This window comes from Scyliorhinus torazame, chromosome 15, assembly GCF_047496885.1.
Source record: "Scyliorhinus torazame isolate Kashiwa2021f chromosome 15, sScyTor2.1, whole genome shotgun sequence".
Lineage (NCBI taxonomy): Eukaryota > Metazoa > Chordata > Chondrichthyes > Carcharhiniformes > Scyliorhinidae > Scyliorhinus > Scyliorhinus torazame.
In genome coordinates, this window is record NC_092721.1 from 4,187,712 (window position 1) to 4,207,070 (window position 19,359).

A 19,359-nucleotide genomic window follows, 5' to 3' on the forward strand; every position below is an offset into this window, starting at 1 on the left:
ATTACATTGTTATGGTTTAATGGCAATTACATTGTTAACAGGTGATGGGTATTTAAACACTATAATTGGGGATCACTTCGACATTGGGGGGTTGGAGTAGTGTTAATTATGACCTAAGTTAATTAACTCTCTCCAAAGAAACTAGCTGTGTCTTAGTTTTAACTTCACCGACTGATATAGATCCAATTGAGAGGTTTTGAGTTAATTAAGGAGAGCCAGCACCGAATGTAAATCATGCTTGATTAACCTAATTGATGCCGCAGCAGGAGGAGGATGAATGGAATGCGGTGGCTGGTTGTGTAGATTTTAAGAAAACACTTGACAAGGTTCCAAAATTGAAGCTCATAGGAGGATCAGTGTCCAATTGGATAACAAAAATTGTCTCCCAAGTCAGAAAGTAGCAAGTTGCGATAAATGGTTGTTTATGGGACTGGAGGGTAGAAGCCAATCGTGTTCTCCAAAAGACAGCGCTCGAACCGCTGCTGTTTTTCATCCAAACAAGTGACTTGGATATTGGAATACAGAGTAAAATTTCAGAATTTGCCGATGATGCCAAACTTAGGAGGTGTGACAAATGGTGAGAGTGATGCACGTCACCTGAAACAGGACGTCAATACGAATTAGCAGCAGACGTCGGCCACTCCGCCCTTGAGCCTGCCATAAAATCATGGCTGTCCTGCCTTTAACATTCCTGCCTGCTCTCCCTAACCTTTCACTCCTTTGGTTATCAAGAATCTATCTAACTTTGCCATGAAAATATTCAAACATTCTGCCTCCACCACCTTTTGAGGCACTTAAAGTTGTGGTTCGCACTGTTGCTTCACAGCGCCAGGGTCCCAGGTTTGATTCCCAGTTTGGGTCACTGTCTGTGTGGAGATGGCACTTTCTCCCTATATCTGCGTGGGATTCCTCTAGGTGCCTCCGATTTCCTCCCATTATTCAAAGATGTGTAGGTTTGGTGGGGTTACAGGGACAGGGCAGGGGAGTGGGCCTAGGTAAGGGGCTCTTTCAGAGAGTTGGTGCAGACTCAATGGGCCGAATGGCCTCGTATGCTGTTGGAATTCTATGGTATATGTGCATAAACCATTGAAGGTGTCAGGGCAGGTGGCGAGACCAGTTAATAAAGCAGCCAGCATTCTGAGATTTATTAATAGGGGTACAAGAGCAAGGAGGTTATGCTGAACTTGTACAAGACATTAACTATATCCCAGCTGGAATATTGTGCACGGTTCTGGGCGCCACACTATAGGAAGGATGTGAACGCATTGGGGAGAGTACAGAAGAGCTTTGCAAGAATAGTTCCATGGATGAGAAACTTCAATTATGAGGATGGATTGGAGAGTTTGGGACTGTTCCCCTTGGCGAGAAGTAGTCTGAGAGGAGATTTATTAAAGATTTTTCATTTAAAAAAAAAAAAAAAAAAAAAAAAAATTTTTTTTAAATTTAGAGTACCCAATTATTTTTATTTCCAATTAAGGGGCAATTTAGCGTGTCCAATCCACCTAACCTGCACATCTTTGGGTTGTGAAGGTGAAACCCACGCAGATACGGGGAGAATGTGCAAACTCCACATGGACAATAACCCAGAGCCGGGATCGAACCTGGGTCCTCAGTGCTGTTGTCCCAGTGCTAACCACTGCGCCACATGCCGCCCAAAGATTTTTCATTTTAACAAAATCACCATATAAAACAAATGTTACAAGTTACAATATAAAAGAAACACAACCAACAGTATAGATCACCCTCCCAACTGTAAACTAAACCCTCCGCAACAACTGACAGAGACTATCTAGTTATCTCTGGTAGAATCCTCAATCGATTCCCTGACAGTGTATCAGATACCTCACTCCACACCACCTCGTCCAAAATAGGTCCCAATTCCCACTCTCATTTTGCCTTCACCTTATCGGGGCTGACTCAGTTGACAAGATCTGGCCATAGATACCCAAAATGTTCCCCCCACCAGACCTGGCTGAAGACAGAATCCTCCTCAACAAGGAGGACAGTGGTGACAAAGGAAATGAGGGAAATGTCTTTCGCAAAATGTTACAAATCTGGACGTATCTGAACTAGTTCGCCCCAGAGAGTTGAAACTTTAGTGACAGTTCCTCAAAACTGGCAAACCGCCCTCCACTAAAAACTCCCCAAGCCTCACAAGACACATGTAATTTATCTCAAACCTTAGCTTTACTGCAGATGACTTTCTGGCCCCTCACGATCGAATGCCTTTTTAACTCGGACTTCAAACAGTAATCTGTTCTGGTTCCTAATTCCTCTGTTCCATTAACTTCAGACTTCTTGGAAACTTCATTTCTCTACATGCCTTAACTACCTGATCTTGAGATCTCTGCACTTGTTTTCTTAACCATTACTCCATGGTACTGCTTTTCTCTTAGCAAAGCTGAAAGATATTATCCTTCCAGCCTTCTAAACCAACTGCTTCTAGCAGAGCTGTGAGAACTGCCTTCTCTCTCACTACCTATCCCCAACTGGCAATGAATTCAGTTAAAACTAAACTCTAAAAGCCTTCCTACCCTAAAGGTGCTCCTAGTTGCTCAGCAATGACTTCTATTTCTCCAGAGGTTTAATTTACTTTTCACACTGTAATCTCTCCAAGCACAGTTTGAATTGAATCCAACTCTCTCTCAAAACCCACTTAAAGCTATACCTTATATCCAACATTTATCAATACAAATATAAATCTCTTAAAACTACCTTTGTTTTCCTGACACATTTCAATATTCCGATCCCATGCCTCTGTAGTGGCTACAAGATCTTATTTATTTATTTCTGTTTGCACCATCAGTTCATCAGTTTTGTTTTGAATTCTATGTGCGTTCAGATAGAGCTTTTAGTTTCTAAAAATTCTTTTGGGGGATGCAGGCATCGCCAGCATTTATTGCCCATCCTTAATTGTTTGTGTTGAGTGGCTTTCAGGCCCTTTTGAGTTCCTTAATTCCTCTGCTCAACGGAAAGGTGTGTCTACATTAATGATCCATGGACCAAAAACAATAAAGACACCATAAAAGAAATGGGAACTAAGGGAATCAACAGGAACGCCCCTTACAAACGGACATTAATGAACCAGATGTTTTTTTTCCAACAATCTACAATGGTTTCATGGTCACCATTATATTGTGGGAGGTAGCTCGAGTGCCTGGAGGAAACCCACAAAGGCATGGGAAGAATGCGTAAATTCCACACAGTCACCCAAGGTCAGAATTGAACCCAGGCCTCTGGCACTGTGAGGCAGCCGTGCTAACCAGCATGCCACCGTGTTGCCCCAACCCACGTTGGGTTGAAGTTTCTTCATCACCACATGATGGTTCCCCTTACTGCCTGACTCATAGTCACACTCTCCTGCCCCTGACGTTTTGTCTCCTGGAACAGAGTGCCCGGGAAACTCTTCCCCCTCTCTGATGCCCTGCAGTGTCTGCAACTCAGATTCCAGCTCAGCAACTCTGAGCCAAAGTTGCCGAAGCTGCAGACACTTCCTGCAGATCTGGCTGTCTGGGATTGCAGTGTATTCCGCAGATTCTCTCATGCTGCAGTCACAGTACAACACCAACCCTGCCATTTCTGTCCAATCTTGTTTATTCAATTAGTCAATTCGTTAGTAATTTGCACAAATTAAGTAATAGAAAGTTGCACTCCAATCACTGGAGGCTGAACAAAAGTAGAAAAATGAGCACCAAATTCCCACTCAATCTATGCCTCCCCCAGGGGTGGTCTCATGTCCACACACCCCTTTCTGTGTGCATCTTTAATATCTCTCTGCTTGTATAGAGCCTCTGATGGCTCACTAGATCGCTCAGCTTCCTGCTACGGTAATTCACACCGATTGAGGACAACTATTTTCAGCTGATTGACGGATAACTGCCACTTCGGCAGCTCCTTGTTATTCAACTAATAAAGTTTGAATTTAAGAACATAACTCTCATATCTTTTTATTAAAACAGTAAAAAATATATACAAGGCCAAACGGTGCAAACACTAATTTGTGTTGGAGAAACAGGGTACCCTCCCCTCAGTACCAATGTACGGGGAGGGGGGCGCGGGGGGGTGGATACTCTGATTATTAAAACAGTTCACAACACGTTTCTACAAAAAACAAAACAAATGGTACAAGCACTAAACTTTGCGCTGGATACCCTCGCCTCCGTACCACAGAAGGGAAAGGAAGGGGGTGTGGTGGGGAGAGAGGGGAAAGGAGGGTGGTGGGAGGGAGAGAGTTGGTGTGTTGGTGGACCGGGGCAAATAGGACACTGCCTGAACTATCTACGGAGGCAGAAAAATAAAAGAAACTTCAATTATGATGTGCCAGATTCCGGGAGTCCCGCAAAGGGAGTGAGGGGCGACACAGTGTCAGGCACAAGTGAGATACGCAATCTAAATTTAAAGTTAAGAGAAGCTAATCACAAAATTCCCACCTAAATCAAATTCCAATCCTCACTCAATCTACGTCTCATTCAGGCATGGTCTCATGTCCACGCATCCCTTTCTGCCTAGGCTAGCTGAATGGGCAGACAAGTAGCATATTAAATTTAATGCAGAGCACAGTGAGGTGATATATTTTGGTAAAAGGAATAAGGATAATATAGACTTACTGACACAGTTCTGAAGAATGTGCAGGAGCAGAGAGTGCTCGGGGTGTGCATATGCGTCCATCTTTGAAGGTGGCGGCACATATTGAGAGAGTGGTAGTAAAGTATATCGGACCTTGAACTTCATACAAACATACATATTAGGAACAGGAGTAGACCACTTTGTTTATAAATTGACTGGATTGCTCTGTTGGAAGCCAGCTTTCACCCAATAGCCAAATTTCCCGCGTGCCGTAAACGACTCCATGGCTATATTAAGGGGTACAGTGAGAGTGGAGAGTTTCTATTCCTGCTGGTTGCGGGGTGGGGGGGGGGTTCTCGGACTGGGTGCTATCATCTAAATGTTATAAATAACATTCAAAATTAAAGCTAAACCTTTCAAGAGTGAAGTTGGGAAACACTTTTGTGCAAAGAAGGAAGTTTGAAATTATCATCCAGAAAAATAAAATTATGTCAGATCAGTTAATTTTAAATCTGCAATGGATAAAATTTTCATTCACCAATGATACTGAGTGTGTGTGGAGTTATAATGCAGTTCGGCTGCGATATTGTTCAATAGGCTCGACATGCTGGTGTAACCCTGGTCTTGGGTTCACCGCTGAGCGGGCTTCAGAAGGTGATGGCACGAATGAGAGTATTATCCATATCTCTTAATTATTGATTATCAAATAGATATAAAGTTAGTATTTACGGACAGTAAGACTGGCAGGTATAATATTGAATACACATGTTCACAGAGACTGCCTTTCAGATATTTGATATGAATTTTGGAGCTAGATTGCACGCCATTGGATTGAAGATGCCACTGTTCTGAGTTTTGTCAGCTCATGTAACTCTAGCTGATGAGTTAACAGCACTTTTCTAGTTTATATTTAACCCCATGCCTTTTTGAAAACCTTCTGTCAGTGCAAACTATTTAAGAATTAATGCATGAAATTAATGGTAACTACTTGTCAGATGCTTCATTGCCTCATGAAAAATTGATCCTCCTAAAAAAGAAAATTGATTCGCAATCAAGTGTCAGATTGCTTTCCCTTAAGCCCAATGTCTTACGGTCTAAATGTTCTTGCAACTGTTGTTAAGTTTATTCCTTTTTGTTTTCTCCTTCACAGAGTTGTCAGGGGTATTCCACCAATGTCATACTCTCGCATCGGAAATGGTGCACTTTGTGCATCAAATGCAGTATTACATCACCTTTGAGGTACGCCCAATAAGGATCCAAAAGCTGTAAATTTGTTACTGTTTGTTAAGTTTCTCTTAAAATATATTGCCAGTATTCTTAATTTTTCCTAAATAACTAATTATGTTTACACCACTTTGCAAATAACATGTCAAATTTGATGGGCCATTTTACATAAATGTTTGTTTTTTCGTAAGTTTTTGACTGCTCCACATCCAAAAAGTAATCTTTTATTAATGAGTAATGTAAGACCATGACCATCTATTATTCATTCTTCTCCTGCACACACTGTAATCATATCAGCACTGCTTGATGCTGTTGCCTTACGGGTGTTACTGACACCAGCGACACTGAGTCCATTCTACTCCCTTCCATAAAACCAGATGTAATGGGTCCTAGTCACTCCATCACTGACAACAGCTGTAGTATTGTTCCCCACCCCCAGTCACTGAGCATTAATATTTACTGCCTTCAAGAAAAGCTAACCCATAAATCTGGAGCACTAGCTGCTCTCTGTATACCCAGATAGTCTGGTATCACTCCCTCCCTCAATACTCTCAGTGCCATTGAGTGCTACTGGATAATTTGTGTATTAATTCCCTCACTGCTTTCAGTACACAGATAGTCCAGTAGTAGATCTAATTAAGGTATATAAGATGTTAATGGGGATTGTCAAGGAAGATGTCGATTTGATGTTTCCCCTTGTTGGACAATCTAGAACAAGAGATTACAGTTTTAGGCTAAGGGGTAGCAGATTTAGAACAAAAATGTGGAGGAATTGCTTCACTCAAGGTCATGAATTTGTGGAATTCTCTTTCCCAGAGTGCAGTGGATGCCGGAACACAGCAATTTTAAGGAGGAGATAGATCTTCAATTAGCAGTGGGATGATGGGTTATGGGGCGTGTCAGGGTGGTGGAGATGAGACTGAGATGAGTTTAGCCATGATCGCAATGAATAGCGAAGCAGGCTCGAGAGGCTGAATTGCCTACTTCTTACTGAGCAGTTCTCATGCATCCGGTCTCAGTACACAGTCTGCTGGCACTCAATCCTTGGTTTCCTGCACTACTTTCATGCAGAGATTGGAAATGGAAGATAAACTACCTGCTTACTTACAGGAGTTTTCATTCTAGACATATGGGGAGGTGGTGGCTTAGTGATATCGTCGCTGTGCTAGTAATCCAGAGACCCAGGATAATGATCTGGAGACCCGGTTCAAATTCCACCCCGGAAGGTGGTGGAGTTTAAACTCAATACAATATCTGGAATTAAAAATCTTAATGATGACCACAAAACCTTTGTTGTAAAAACCATCTGGTTCACTAATGTTCTTCAGGGAAGGAAATCTGCCGTCCTTACCCAGCCTGGCCTACATGTGACTCCAGACTCTCTCAGCAATGTGGTTGGCTCTTAACTGCCCCCCTCTGAACCCAGCAAGCCACTCAGTTCAAGGGCATTTAGGGATGGGCAACAGATGCTGGGCTAGGCAGCGAGGCCCACATCCCAAGAACAAATTTTTAAAAATGCATCCCGAGCGCCACAATCACACTCTTAATGCTCCACAGCCATCTCATTTTGGTGAGGTCAGAGGAAATTATAGGTGACTATTTGGCCATGTACCTTTGCTAGCACTTCAGTTGGAAATGTTTATTATAATCCATTTTCTCTACCCTTGCCCCAACTCCTTTTCTATATTCTTTTTTGAGTCCTAACCAATTCTGTTGCAAATAATAAATATATATATATATATATATATATATATAAATAAAAAGTAAATTTAGTGTACCCAATTAATTTTTTCCAATTAAGGGGCAATTTAGTGTGGCCAATCCACCTAGCCTGCACATCTTTGGGTTGTGGGGGCGAAACCCATGCAAACACGAGAATGTGCAAACTTCACACGGACAGTGACCCAGAGCCGGGATCGAACCTGGGACCTCGGTGCCGTGAGGCTGCAGGGCTAACCCACTGTGCCCCCGCGCTGCCCTGCAAATAATATTTGAGTCTCTGTCTTGGCTCCCGGTGTGAAAGTATCTTCTGTAAGTAGCTAATTGCGTTGCACCTCGGGCTAAGATGAAATTATGATTTGGGAACAGGAAACTAGACGTTTCCACATTTGTAGTCAGCACATAGTTACCCAGAATACACATTGAGGACAAAACCGAAAATGCTGGATAAACTTAGCAAGTCTGGCAGCGTCGAGAGAGAAACAGTTAATGCTTCAGATCGACCCTTCTACAGAACCTCAGTTCTATAGAATGTGTCCATTGAAGTACTCTGTCCGCAATGTTTCAAGAGGATCAAATAACTTTTACGTAGTTCATTTTTCCAGTTGTGTTAAGAGTTTGTTTCTTTTGTTAATGATCCCAGGAACCCTTCCATTTTCTTCCCACTCTTCTCTGATATTGAGCTTTATTTTGCAGATAGGGAAGAAGCAGGTCGTGAAAAAATTTGTCCTTTGAATGCTGCCTTTGGACTAGGTATTTTACAAACTTAAAAATGTGAATTGGGACCACTGCGCCTCTGAACTCACTCCACAATTGTGGAGCTTGGGTGTGAATTCTGGAGTCTGGGGATTCAGCTTCTAGTGTTGAGTTCTGCTGTCAGAATTAAACTCTCAAGTCTCATTGTACAGAAAATAGGAGGTCAACACATTACAACAGCAGATGAAAGGCCAGAGGATATTCAACAAAAAAATTACCTAAAGCTCGAGGAAAACCCACCTTGAATTTAGTTCCCAGCTTTGGTCAATGTCATGAGGTTGAAAGCTGTTCAAAGAGAAACTAGTGGGACTAATGGCAAGTGGGGTTGGAGGACTTCCAGGGTGCTTGGGGGTGGGGAACTGTCAGCAGGGGCCCCAAGTTGTAAGGAAACTTGATCTCAGTTTTGGAAAGAGGCAATGCATAGAGATGAGAAATCAGGCACTCTTGGTAAGTTGAGAACTCGAACATCTGAGTGACGTTGTTGGGGTGTGATTGCAGGATAATTGAGGTGAGCTCTGTTCCTTGCAGGTATTGGAATGTTCCTGGGATGAACTGTGGAATAAGATGCAGCAAGCCCAGGATCTTGATCACATCACTGCTGCTCACGAAGCTTTTCTCAACACAATAATCTCTCAGTGTTTGCTGGACAGTAAATCTGAAGTAAGTGGTTTGAGATTGGCCCTTGTTGATTTAAGCATCTGAATCTAAACAGTGAGGTTCTGGAAGTTGTTCTTGTTTTTGTATAAATGAGACTTCAAGGTTAATCGAATATTTTTGATGTATTCGTTAATAGGATGTGGGCCAAGCTGGTAAAGCCAGCATTTATTGCCCATCCTTAAGTAGGGTGCTCTTTCCAAGGGCTGGTGCAGACTCGATGGGCCACGTGGCCTCCTGCATTATAAATTCTAATTGCCTTTGAGAAGTTGGTGGCAGGCCATCTTCAACTGTTGCAGTCCACGTGGTGTAGATACACCGACAGTGCTGTTAGGGAAGGATTCCAGGATCTTGACTCAGCGACACTGAAGGAACGCCGATCTGTCCACCATCTACAAGGAACAAGTCAGTTGTGTGATGGAATACTCTCCACTTGCCTGGATGAGCGAGACTCCACCAACACTCAAAAAAAAACTTGACACCTTACAGGACAAAGCAGCCCGCTTGGTTCCTGTCCCTTCCACAAATATTCACTCCCTCCACCACTGCCGATCAATGACAGCCGTGTGTCCCATCTACAAGATGCACTGCAGTAACTCACCCAGGTTCCTCAGACAGCACCTTCCAAACCCACGACCCCTACCAACTCGAAGGACAAGAGCAGCAGCTACCTGGGAACAAACCAGCACCATTTGGACGGGCTAGGAGAGTGGGCAAAGAACTGGCAGAAGGAATACAATGTGGAAAAGTGCCAGGTTATGCACATTGGTAGGAAGAATAGAGGCATAGACTATTTTCTAAATGGGGAAAGGTTTCGGAAATCTGAAGCACAAAGGATCTTGGGAGTTCTAGTTCAGGATTCTCTTCAGGTTAACATGCAGCCATTCATTTACTATTTTAAAGAGTTAGTCACCGTCAGTTTTTGGGGGGCGTGAGGGAGGGTGCGGCAGGCTTTTAGTTTGTTTGGGAGGGTGTTTTTTTCCCTGATGTGATCTATGCAGTTGGTTGTGTTTCTTTTATATTGTAACTTGTAACATCCGTTTTTATATGGTGATATTGTTAAAAATGAGGGGTGGCACGGTGGCGCAGTGGTTAGCACCGCTGCCTCACGGCGCCGAAGTCCCGGATTCAATCCTGGCTCCGTGTGGAGTTTGCACATTCTCCCCCTGTTTGCATGGGTTTCACCCCCGCAACCCAAAGATGTGCTGGGTCGGTGGATTGGCTACGCTAAATTGCCCCTTAATTGGAAAAAATTAATTGGGTACACTAAATTTATGAAAAGAAAATGAAAAATCCTCAATAAAATATTTTTTAAAAAATTTACTTTATGCCCATAAGCCATCTATAAATGTTCGTAATTTTCCCATCTCCCAACTCATTTGGCAAGAACAATTTATCATGAAAGATGTTAATTGGTAGTCGAGGGAAAGAGGTCAACTCCTTTTTCACCAAATTCCGTTATTGAAGACATTTAAACTTCTCCCTCTGCATTTTATGTTTCTCCCTCAATTCTTCAAAGTTTGCAAACCTACCTTCTAAGAATAAGGATTTGACCTGTTTCATCCCCCCTTCATGCCACTGTTTAAATGTTGTATTTAATCCTGCTATGGTGAATCGCTGTTTCCATAATAGGGACGAGCACCGCTATGTTTCCCCAAACCAAAATGTCATCTCCATTGGCTCCAGATTTTTTAAGGACGATGTCACCACCAGACTTTCTGTAAACTCCCCTGGGGTAAGTGGGGCCCCAGCTAAAGCCTTCAAGCTGCCCCCATACACTATGCTTCCTTCACCTGTACCCATTCCGCTTCTTCTTCTTTCCACCATTGCCAAATCTTCTTTATATTAGGCGCCCAAAAATAATATGAAAGATTGGGCAGCGCTAACCCTCCCACCTGTTGATTCATTTGCAAAAACACCGTTTGAATTTTACCAGCCCATATAAAATCCAAAATTGTTATATCCATTTTATAAAAAAAGTGTCTTGGGCAGAAATATCGAGAGGGATTGAAACACAACCAAACATTTTGGTACGGGGTTCATTTTGATTGTTTGTACCTGTCCAGCTAATGAAAGTGGGTGGGTATAGAGGGATATGGGAAATGCGGGCAAGTGGGACGAGCTTAGTGATAGAAACTGGGCGGCATGGACAAGCTGGGCCGAAGGGCCTGTTTTCATTCTGTAAACATCTATGACTATAACACTGGAATATATTAACATGGTATTTGAATCAGTTCATAAGAGCTTATACAAATCTGAACCCTGGGAGTGGTGATGAAATTAGAAGATTTTTTGAGGGATTGGTTTTCCCGGAGGTTGCCGAATGGAAACGGCAGGAAACGGAGGCTCCGCTGAAATTACAGGAAGTGGTGGATGCAGTTGGTGCAATGCAGTCAGGGGAGGCACTGGGCCCAATGGATTCCAATGGATTTTTACAAATGGTTTGTGACAGGATTGGCCCCTCATCTCTTAAAGATGTTTTCTTATTCTTTGTCACGGGGGAATTATCGACCAGGCTTACTTGGGTGACTCGATGGGTTGAATGGCCTCCTTCTGCACTGTAAATTCTATGAATCTATGATGTATGTGAAGTCTTGAATGTTGACAATATCGTGCTGCTCACAAATACAAATCTGTTCAATAGTTTGCAATCAAGTTCACAGTTCATGAACTCCAGAAGCAGGACTTTCTGAGTCAGGGGACCACCCTTTGAGCTGCTTGATCACTTGTGCGCAGTGTGAATCAGTGATGAGAAAGTTGAAGTATTGTCCCTTTGTGCTGATGCTATAACAGGGGGTTTTATAGGCACTGTGCCATTCTGAATGGCCAGGGCCTTTTAAAAAATTAATTTATGGGATGTGGGTGGCACTGGCACGGGCAGCGTTTATTGTCTGACACTAGTTGCCCTGTTGACTGAGAAAAATTGTACAATTTCTGAAGCCTGTTTAATCTCTCTTCAAGGAACTGTTAACGCAGCTTCGAGCTCTGTTTGATCGAATCCTGGAGTTTCAGAGTGCTCAGGATTCCGTGTACCGATCAGCTCTGGAGGAGCTGAATCACCGGCTCCGTTATGCAGACAGCAAGAAGGCACGGCAGGCAGAGGTATGAGGATTCATTGTTCTGTCTCCTAGAACCAGAGACCTATAAACAATTGGCTGTACAGTAAACACGGTTACATTCACAGCTGCTTTCACACATATAACAGAATTTATAAATACAGGTTGAATCATTTTCATCCACATAGCACCTTTCATCTCAGGATTTCAGAAAATACCTGTCAGCTATGTTTTGAAGTGTAGTCCCTATTAAAAGTGGAGCAGGTTTCTGACATATAACGAGGCCTCTTGGCCCAGCATGTCTATGCCAGCCCATAAACAAGTCACCCAGCCTAATCCGACTTTATGGTATCTGGTCCGAAGCCCTGCAGGTCAGAGCACTTGGACGTATATCCAAACTTTTTCAATGAATTGAGGGTTTTCTGCCTCTACTACCCTTTCAGGCAGTGAGTTGTAATCCCCCCCCCCCAAAACCCTCTGGATGAAAAATGTTAGCCTCACCTCCCCTCTTATCTTTCTGCCAATCACTTTAAATCTATATAACTGACACCTCTGCTGTAGCAAACAGGGGGTCCCCATCCGCTCTATCCAGTCCCCTCACAATTTTGTATATTTCGATCGAATCTCCCCTCACCCTCTTCCAAGGGAACCACCCCAAACAATCCAATCTTTCCTCTTGGCTGCAATTTTCCAGTCATGGCAGCAGCCTCCTGTGTATGCTCCAATGCAACTACATCCAACTACACCCTATCTGTAATTAAAGCAAAATACTGTGAATGCTGGAAATCTGAAACTAAAAAACAGAAAATGCAGGGCGAAGTAAACGGGTCTGTGGAGAAAGAAACACAGTTAATGTTTCCAGCCTATGTGACTCTTCAGAGTTAAAGAAATCTGATGGATTTTATACTGTATAAGAGAGGGGGGAGTAGGTGAAACAAAGTAGAAGGTCAGTGATAGATGGGAGCTAGGAGAGATTGCAACAAAGATGTGTAGGGTACATCATTTCTGCAATGAGATGACCAGAACTGCATGCAGTACTCACGTTGGATCCCAACAAATGTTTTCTGTAGTTCCAGCATAGCCTCTCTGACCCTGTATTCTATGTCCCGGCAAATAAATGGAAGGATTTCATATTGTGTCAATTGGAAGGTGTTAGGAAAATTGGATTATACGTGTAGTGGGCAAGTTAAGGGTTAAAATGTTGGTTTAAAAAGAATTCTGTTCTGCAGGGCCTGGGCGGTTTTCGCAGCCAGCAGGTGAAATTGATGAAGGAATGTATTTTTCAGTCTGGGCTAATGCATACTGGTTTGCGTGGGGAAGTCCCTGGGGAGTTGATGTGCTTTGCAGCCTGCAGAGATGAGTTGTTTTTCAGCTTGGAGAGATGAGGTCATTGCTGGGTGGACCCAAGGAAAGCTGAGACATTTTGAAAGCATTAGCGAGGCAGTTCGTGGAGAAAACTTGGAGAAAGGAATTACTTTCTGATCTGCCTAATTCTGAGTCCACAATTCTCCCACAGTAAGATAGATTGCGATCTGTATGTTTCTTGTTGTTTAATGGGGAATTGAATAGTAGTGTTTAAGGCGTAATTTGTAAGCTGTTCTTTTGAGGTATGTAGTTAAAAAGTTTAATATTGTAGTTATAATAAAGTTTTGTTTTAAAAATATCCAAGCCCTATTTCTTCATGCAATCACTCCTGGAGCGAATTATTATTTCTGCTGTCTTTCTAATAAGCTGAAATATTGGGGTTTTGGTCAAGTATCCTAGCCACTGTTGGGGCCTGGTCTGGATCGTAACAATATTCCTTAAGCACATTATCGACCTGTCCTGACCGACCAGATCTTCAGGAATCTGTGAGCATTTATGCCAAGTTCTCTCACTGCCACTGCACCTCTCAGTATCCTCCCAATTATTGTGTAATCCTTTCCCTCATTTGACCTCCCCAAATTCATCACCTCACATTTTTCTGGGTTGAATTCCATTTGCCAGTTTTCTCCCCACCTGCAGTCTACAGTTGGTAACCCTCTTCACTATCTACTGCACAACTGACTTTTGACCGGATTCTGCTTGTATTATTCTGTCTGGCACTATCTGTTGGGGAGAAAAAAAAGTTAACGATTCAACTCTGCATGATTCTTCTTCAGAGCTCCCCGAAGAAGTCATACAGAATCAAAACTCCGCTGGGATCTGTATATGTGGCAACACAACAAAAATGTGAAACCAAAAAAAAGGTAGAAGGTGGAGAGAGGGCAAACAATATTCTGGGAGAGGGAGCTGGACAAGAGAGCACAGCCTTGAAAATCAAAGGTCGCTCAGGGGTGATGCCAACTAGAAACTCAATCACCCAATCTGAGGTGAACTTTCCATACCCATGGTTGGTGGATTTGGGGTGGAGTATTGGGGCGAGAGAACCAAGGTAGCGAGATTAAGTTAAAATAGAAAACTAGCCCTGGTCTAATTGAATGGCGGGTGGCACACCCCTATATTGGGATGAAACCGAGAAGGAGTAAAACTGAATCGAGTGAACTGAAGGATAAATGAAAAAGGCAGCCCCTTAAAGGCGCTTAAGAAAATGGGGCAGCACGGTGCATTGTGGATAGCACAATTGCCTCACAGCTCCAGGATCCCAGGTTCGAATCCGGCTTGGGTCACTGTCTGTGCGGAGTCTGCACGTTCTCCCCGTGTGTGTGTGGGTTTCCTCCGGGCGCTCCGGTTTCCTCCCACAGTCCAAAGATGTGCAGGTTAGGTGGATTGGCCATGATAAATTGCCCTTAGTGTCCAAAATTGCCCTTAGTGTTGGGTGGGGTTACTGGGTTATGGGGATAGGGTGGAGGTGTTGACCTTGGGTAGGGTGCTCTTTCCAAGAGGCGGTGCAGACTCGACGGGCTGAATGGCCCCCTTCTGCACTGTAAATTCTATGATTCTATGACTCATCTGCAACCCTTTTGGGCCTCGACATTTACATTCAAAGTATTAATATATGTCACAAAAAGCAGGGGGCCTAGCACTGAGCCCTGTGGAACTCCATTGAAAACAACCATCCAGCCGCAAAAGCATCCGTCAACAATTACCCTTTGTTTCCAGCCACTGAGCCTATTTTAGAACATAGAACATGGAACGATACAGCGCAGTACAGGCCCTTCGGCCCACGATGTTGCACCAAAACAAAAGCCATCAAACCTGCACTATGCCATTATCATCCATATGCTTATCCAATAAACTTTTAAATGCCCTCAATGTTGGTGAGTTCACTACTGTTGCAGGTAGGGCATTCCACGGCCTCACCACTCTTTGCGTAAAGAACCTACCTCTGACCTCTGTCCTATATCTATTACCCCTCAGTTTAAAGCTATGTCCCCTCGTGCCAGCCATTTCCATCCGTGGTAGAAGGCTCTCACTGTCCACCCTATCTAACCCCCTGATCATTTTGTATGCCTCTATTAAGTCTCCTCTTAACCTTCTTCTCTCCAACGAAAACAACCTCAAGTCCATCAGCCTTTCCTCATAAGATTTTCCCTCCATACCAGGCAACATCCTGGTAAATCTCCTCTGCACCCGCTCCAAAGCCTCCACGTCCTTCCTATAATGCGGTGACCAGAACTGTACGCAATACTCCAAATGCGGCCGTACCAGAGTTTTGTACAGCTGCAACATGACCTCCCGACTCCAGAACTCAATCCCTCTACCAATAAAGGCCAACACTCCATAGGCCTTCTTCACAACCCTATCAACCTGGGTGGCAACTTTCAGGGATCTATGTACATGGACACCTAGATCCCTCTGCTCATCCACACTTCCAAGAACTTTACCATTAGCCAAATATTCCGCATTCCTGTTATTCCTTCCAAAGTGAATCACCTCCCACTTCTCTACATTAAACTCCATTTGCCACCTCTCAGCCCAGCTCTGCAGCTTATCTATGTCCCTCTGTAACCTGCTACATCCTTCCTCACTGTCGATAACACCACCGACTTTAGTGTCGTCTGCAAATTTACTCACCCACCCTTCTGCGCCTTCCTCTAGGTCATTGATAAAAATGACAAACAGCAACGGCCCCAGAACAGATCCTTGTGGTACGCCACTTGTAACTGAACTCCATTCTGAACATTTTCCCATCAACCACCACCCTCTGTCTTCTTTCAGCTAGCCAATTTCTGATCCACATCTCTAAATCACCCTCAATCCCTAGCCTCCGTATTTTCTGCAATAGCCTACCGTGGGGAACCTTATCAAACGCTTTACTGAAATCCATATACACCACATCAACTGCTCTACCCTCGTCTACCTGTTCAGTCACCTTCTCAAAGAACTCGATAAGGTTTGTGATCCAGTTTTTGTATCCAGTTTTCTACATTCCCCTGGATCCCATGGGCTTTTATTTTTTTAACCTGTCTGCCATATGTAATCTTGTCAAAAACCTTGCTAAAATCCATGTAGTCGTATGCATAAGACTGATGTGTTCACTCTGAATCCTTCATTCTACTTCACTGTGGATTTGGCTAATGGATTGAGGGTACTTCGATAAGGTGGATTCAAAATTGGCTCAGTTGTATGAGACAGAGGGTGATGACAGACGGCTGCTTTAGTGGAGTGTCCAGTGGCATACCACAGGGATCTGTGCTGGGCCCCCTATTATTTGCCATTTATATAAATGACGTAGATGACTATGTGGGGGGGGAGGATCAGTAAGTTTGCAGATGACACAAAGATTGGCCGGGTGGTTAACAGTGAGGTTGAGTGTCTTGGGTTACAGGAAGATATAGACGGGATGGTCAACTGGGCAGATAAGTGGCAGGTGGAATTTAACTCTGAAAAGTGCGAGCTGGTCCACGTTGGTCGGACACTGGGAAGTTCTGAGGACCAAAGGCATGTTTATCCATAGATTTCTGAAGGCGGGAGGGAGGTTAATAGGGTGATGAATAAAGGCATATGGGACACTTCCCTTTATCAATCGGGGCATAGATTACCAAAGCAGTGAGGTCATGGTGGCATTATATAGAACTTTGATGAGGCCACAGAGAGAGTACTGTGCACAATCCTGGTCGCCACATTATAGGAAGGGTGTGATTGCACTGGAGGGGGTGCAGTGGAGATTCACCAGGATGTTGTCTGGGATGGAACATTTCAGTTATGAAGAGGGGTTGGATAGGCTTGGGTTGTTTTCGTTTGGAGCAGAGAAGATTGAGAGGCAACCTGACCGAGGTGGACAAGATTATGAGAGGCATGGACAGGGTGGATAGGGAGCAGCTGGTACCCTCAGTTGAAGGGTCAGTTACGAGAGGAGTTCAAGGTCAGGCTGAGGGGCAGAAGGTTTCGGGGGGATGTGAAGAAAATCTTTTTTACCCAGAGGGGGGTGACGGTCTGGAATGCACTGCCTGGGAGGGTGGTATAGGTGGGTTGCCTCATATCCTTTAAAAAGTACCTGGATGAGCATGTAGCACGTTGTAACATTCAAGGCTATGAGCCAAATGCTGGCAAATGGGATTAGGTCGGACACACCTTACCTACCGTCACAGCTTCCAAAGTCAGATCGGTCTTCTTGAAAGTGAACCCTCGGAAAGCGCCGGGTCATGACTGGGTCCCTGGTCGTGCACTCAGAGCCTGCGCAGACCAGCTGGCAGATGTGTTCGCGGATATCTTCAACCTGTCCCTACTCCGTTCCGAGATCCCCACCTGCTTCAAGAAGATCACCATCATACCGGTGCCGAAGAAGAACCAAGAAACATGCCTCAATGACAACCATCCGGTGGCCCTGATATCGATCATTATGAAGTACTTCAAGAGGTTGGTCATGAAGCACATCAACTCCATACTCCCAGAATGCCTAGATCCACTGTAATTCGCATACCGCCACAACCGGTCCACAGCAGGCGCCATCTCCCTGGCCCTGCATTCATCCCGAGAACATCTCGACAACAAGGACTCCTATGTCTGACTCATAGTTAATCATAGAATTTACAGTGCAGAAGGAGGCCATTCGGCCCATCGAATCTGCACCGGCTCTTGGAAAGAGCACCCAACCCAAGGTCAACACCTCCACCCTATCCTCATAACCCAGTAACCCCACCCAACACTAAGGGCAATTTATCATGCTCAATCCACCTAACCTGCACATCTTTGGACTGTGGGAGGAAACCGGAGCACCCGGAGGAAACCCACGCACACACGGGGAGGATGTGCAGACTCCGCACAGACAGTGACCCAAGCCGGAATCGAACCTGGGACCCTGGTGCTGTGAAGCAATTGTGCTATCCACAATGGGACTCCTATTCATTGACTACTGCTCCGCCTTCAACACCATAATCCCAGCCAAGGTCATATCAAAGCTTCAAAACCTAGGACTTGGCTCCCCACTCTGCAACTGGATCCTTGATTTTCTGACTTACAGACCACAACCAGTAAGGATAAACAACATCTCCTCCACAGTAGTCCTCAATACCGGAGCCCTGCACGGCTGCGTACTTAGCATCCTACTATCCTCCCTTTACACAATTGTGGCAAAATTTGGTTCCAACTCTCATCTACTGGTTTGCTGATGACATGACCATAGTGGGTCGGAGTTCGAACAACGATGAGTCAGAATACAGGAGGGAGATTGAGAACCTAGTGGAGCAGTGTAACGACAACAATCTCTCCCTCAATACCAGCAAAACTAAAGAGCTGGTCATTGACTTCAGGAAGTAAAGTATCGTGCACACCCCTGTCTGTATCAATGGTGCCAAGGTGGAGATGGTTAACCGCTTCAAATTCCATGGGGTGCACATCATCAACAATCTGTCCTGGTCCACCCACGTTGACACTAGGGGCAAGAAAGCACAAGAGCACCTATACTTCTTCAGGAAACTAAGAAAATTTGGCATGTCCACATTGACTCTTACCAACTTTTGCAGATGCACCAGAATTGAACCCGTGCTGCTGGCCTTGCATCACAAACCAGCTGTCTAGCCCACTGAGCTAAACCAACCCCTAGAGCATCCTATCGGGCTGCATCACAGCCTGGTATGGCAACTGCTCGGCCCAAGATTACAGGAAACTACAGAGTCGTGAACACAGCCGAGTCCATCACACAAACCCGCCTCCCATCCATTGACTCCGTCTACACCTCCCGCTGCCTGGGGAAAGCGGGCAGCATAATCAAAGACCCCTCCCACCCGGCTTACTCACTCTTCCAACTTCTTCCATCGGGCAGGAGATACAAAAGTCTGAGAACACGCACAAACAGATTCAAAAACAGCTTCTTCCCCGCTGTTGCCAGACTCCTGAATGACCCTCTTATGGACTGAACTGATCTCTTCTCTGCTGAGTAGTACTACGCTCCTGTGTGCTTCCCCGATGTCTGTGTCTATGTAATTGCATTGTGGATTTATGTAGGTCCTATTTTTTTTCC

General features: G+C 44.4%; 1 protein-coding gene across 2 annotated transcripts in view; it reads left to right on the forward strand.

Moving 5' to 3' along the window:
* The window catches only part of tubgcp3 (tubulin gamma complex component 3), a 127,823-nt gene that overhangs the window by 97,570 nt on the left and 10,894 nt on the right, over positions 1-19,359 (forward strand). For both annotated transcript variants that reach the window (XM_072475988.1, XM_072475989.1), the window contains 3 exons: positions 5,717-5,805; positions 8,794-8,925; positions 11,881-12,021. In XM_072475988.1, coding sequence (XP_072332089.1) covers positions 5,717-5,805; positions 8,794-8,925; positions 11,881-12,021 — 362 coding nt within the window. The remainder of the gene's footprint in view (positions 1-5,716; positions 5,806-8,793; positions 8,926-11,880; positions 12,022-19,359) is intronic.